General features: G+C 64.7%; 2 protein-coding genes across 2 annotated transcripts in view; one reads left to right on the forward strand and one right to left on the reverse strand.

Annotated features, from left to right (window-relative positions):
- SNX17 (sorting nexin 17) overlaps positions 1-700 on the reverse strand; it is a 5,940-nt gene extending 5,240 nt beyond the window's left edge. The window contains exons 1-2 of the mRNA XM_009326913.1: positions 686-700; positions 132-239 (exon numbers count right to left, since the gene is read on the reverse strand). Of these exons, the coding sequence (XP_009325188.1) occupies positions 132-239; positions 686-700 (123 nt within the window). The remainder of the gene's footprint in view (positions 1-131; positions 240-685) is intronic.
- A 120-nt stretch (positions 701-820) lies between these two features.
- The window catches only part of EIF2B4 (eukaryotic translation initiation factor 2B, subunit 4 delta, 67kDa), a 10,670-nt gene continuing 8,534 nt past the window's right edge, over positions 821-2,956 (forward strand). Inside the window, 1 exon segment of the mRNA XM_009326914.1 lies at positions 821-848. Coding sequence (XP_009325189.1) covers positions 821-848 — 28 coding nt within the window.

The following is a 2,956-nucleotide window of genomic DNA, read 5'->3' on the forward strand; positions in this document are numbered from 1 at the left end:
CCAGCACCCAACAGCAGCCCTCAGGGCCCAGCCCCCTGCCCGCCAGGGGTGCAGTGGGCACTGTAGCGCTGCCCCGCGGGAGGGGGGCTGGTCAGCAGCAGCTCCCACCGCCACTGGGGATGGCTTCCTACCTGCTCGTGCAGCCCCAGGAGCTGGCTGTAACGCACTCGGCAGTGCAACACCCCATTCACGTGGATGTTGTAGGCCTGCAGGGAGAGACACCAATCAGATCCCAGCACCTGCTGGATGGAGGGGCCCTGGGGCCTGCCAAGCTCAGGGCACACGGGCCACCCCAGGGAGAAGCCCCTGCAGGGCTCAGCCCCACTGCAGCCCAGGAAGAGGCGAGGCTCCTGAGGACCCTGACGAGGGGCAGATGGGGCACCCCCAGCCCTCCCCTCCTGTCAGCAGAACTCAGCCCCTGCCCCGGGAAGCACCAGGACCCACTGGCACCCTCGCATGCCCCGTGCCGGGCTGGACACTGCTGCAGGAGCTGGGTTTGCCTTGCAGGCACTGGCCCCAGCCCAGAGGCACCGATCCCGGCAGCATGCCGCCTGCCACCTGGACCCCCTCCAGGCGCTGCCCCGGAGCACACAGCTCTGCAGTGCTTTCCTTGCAGGGCCAGGGCCCTCTCCAGCTCTCAGGGGCAGCACCCCCAGCAGCCTGGAGAGGGGCAGGGCCCACGCACCCTGAGGCTGCCCATGGAGGCCAATGCACGCAACAAGCAGCCCCAGGCAGGCATAACCACGGCCCCCTGGCTGTGCTAGCCAGGACCAGGAGGGGCTGCTGTCAGCAGTCAAGGGCTATGCATTAGCAAGTGAGGATGGATCAAACACCCAGGACTCACACAGGTAAGTACAATAACAGCACTGAAAGGTTTCTGTGTGCTGCTGCTCTGAAGGCACGTCAGTGTCGGTGCAGACCTCCAGCCCAGTGGATATGGTCAAAACTGCTCAGAAGTTTTGCACAAGCGCATCCAGGGGATGTGTCCAATGGACACCAGGAAGGAGTAACCCTGCAGCTGCCCAGCCACAGGGAGAGTACAGAGCCACGCTGCAGCCCCGTGGATGGGTGTCCCCAAGTCAGCGGGCAAGGACATCCCTCCCCACTCCCCGCAGCAAGGAGAGGAGGCAGCCAGTGGCTCCTCTCCCTCCATTCTGCAGGCCCCACGACACATTCGGAGGAGCGAGTACAGTGATGTGGTGGCCAGCACAGCGACCCAGGCTGCGCTCAGGCCAGCGGAGTGGGAGCCTGGCATCCAGCCATGGAGAGCTGCATGGCCAGGATGTCCCCACTGCCAAAGCCCCATGGCCTGGGCTCGCTCCACTGCCTCCTGGGGTGCATGGCCACGGCCAGCCCTAGCCACACGGAAGGGGATTCCTTCCTTGTGTGCTGCCTGCCTGCCCTGGGGCCACCACAACATACCCCAGAACTACTGGGGCACTGGTTGCTTGAAAGTGTAAGGGTTGCTGCAGAGAGCCCAGCAGGACATGCCCCCACCCCATGCCCCCTGGGCCAGGGGAGAGGCTGGAACCCCTCTGGGACAGTTCTACCCCAGCAGGCACCAACCCAGCTGGGGCTCGCCTGCTCCATAGCTCAGGGGGAGCCCTACAGAGACAGGGAGGCGACTGCTGCTGCAGGGGATCCCACTGTTACGGAAATTACGCATGCTAGTGCTAAGTTTTGACTAACTTTTTCTACAACACCACAGAGCTGGTCCCTAGCTGCTGCCCCCAGTGTCCCCTCTGCCCTGCAGCCCCATCCTGGCTCAGCTCCCTGCTGACACCACAGGCAAAGCATGGCTACGGCTGCACAGCGCCCAACAACTCCACACCCCAACTGCCAGGCACCTCATCACAGGCAGCATCCTCCCAGGGGACAGCACTCTCCCATCTGTGCTGGAGCAGGTCCTGCCATCCCTAGAATGGTGTTTGGGAGGGTGGGAGGACCGCACCGTGGGGGCTGGAGACATGCCTCCAGCTGGCAATCGCAGCCCAGGCAAGTACATCCCGTGGCTGTTTTGCTCACTGGAAGTCCCAAGTGTCCTCCTGCCCCTGAAAGCTGGGGCTGCCTGGGGTCAGCAGAGGCACCTGTCCAGGCCACGCTGGCCCTGCACATACTGGATCTCACACTGGCTTCTCACACCATCTTCCAATCCAAAGGCAACAGCCCTGTTGCTCAGGGTCCCTGCGGACGGCCCAGGAGACCACAACAGATGCTGGGTGGCCCAGGCAGCACTCACACTTGCCCAGTGTCAGCGCATGGGCCCACGCTGGCAGGGCTCTCCACAGGGTCACCAGCTCCTGCCCACACCCAGGGCTGCAAACGAGCTCTCCTCTGACACTGGGGATGAGGTATTCCCCCACCCAAGGAGCCAACACAGCACCTGAGGGCAAAGTGCAGGGGTAAGCACAGGGCCGAAAACGCCTTGGGCACTTGCTCCTCCAGCCCTTGTGCAACTGCAGCTGTGGATCACCAGGTCCCTTCACAGTCCTTCCCACAGCTCACGACCGCCATCCATGTCCCTGACACACTGCCTTGTGCTTCTGAGAGGACCAGGGAGTTCCCTCAGAGAGGGATCTCAGCAAAGGGGGCAGGTGAGGAGTCCCCATGGCAGCAGGCACGGAGAAGCAGGCTGCCCGGAGCATGGAGCTTCCTGCAGGGCCAGAGCTGAAGGGGCCGTGGAGCCCAGAGCAGCCTGCCCTCGCCCCGAGCAGAGGGGAGCGCAGGCCTGGACCCAGCCCCTGCGGCTGCAACGCCACCTCCACACAGCGAGACCCTGATCTGCGGGCAGCACTGCCACCGCCGGCCCCGCGGGGGAAGGAGCTCTCGGCACCCGGGGAGCCGTCGGGCCACCGCCCCGCAGCAGCGTCCCTCCGGGTGCTCTGGGGACTCGCTCCTGGAGGAGCTGCCAAGCCGGAGGGGGTACACGGTGCTTCGAGCAAAACAGGAAGGTAGG

This window comes from Pygoscelis adeliae, unplaced genomic scaffold, assembly GCF_000699105.1.
Source record: "Pygoscelis adeliae isolate BGI_AS28 unplaced genomic scaffold, ASM69910v1 Scaffold487, whole genome shotgun sequence".
Classification (NCBI taxonomy): domain Eukaryota; kingdom Metazoa; phylum Chordata; class Aves; order Sphenisciformes; family Spheniscidae; genus Pygoscelis; species Pygoscelis adeliae.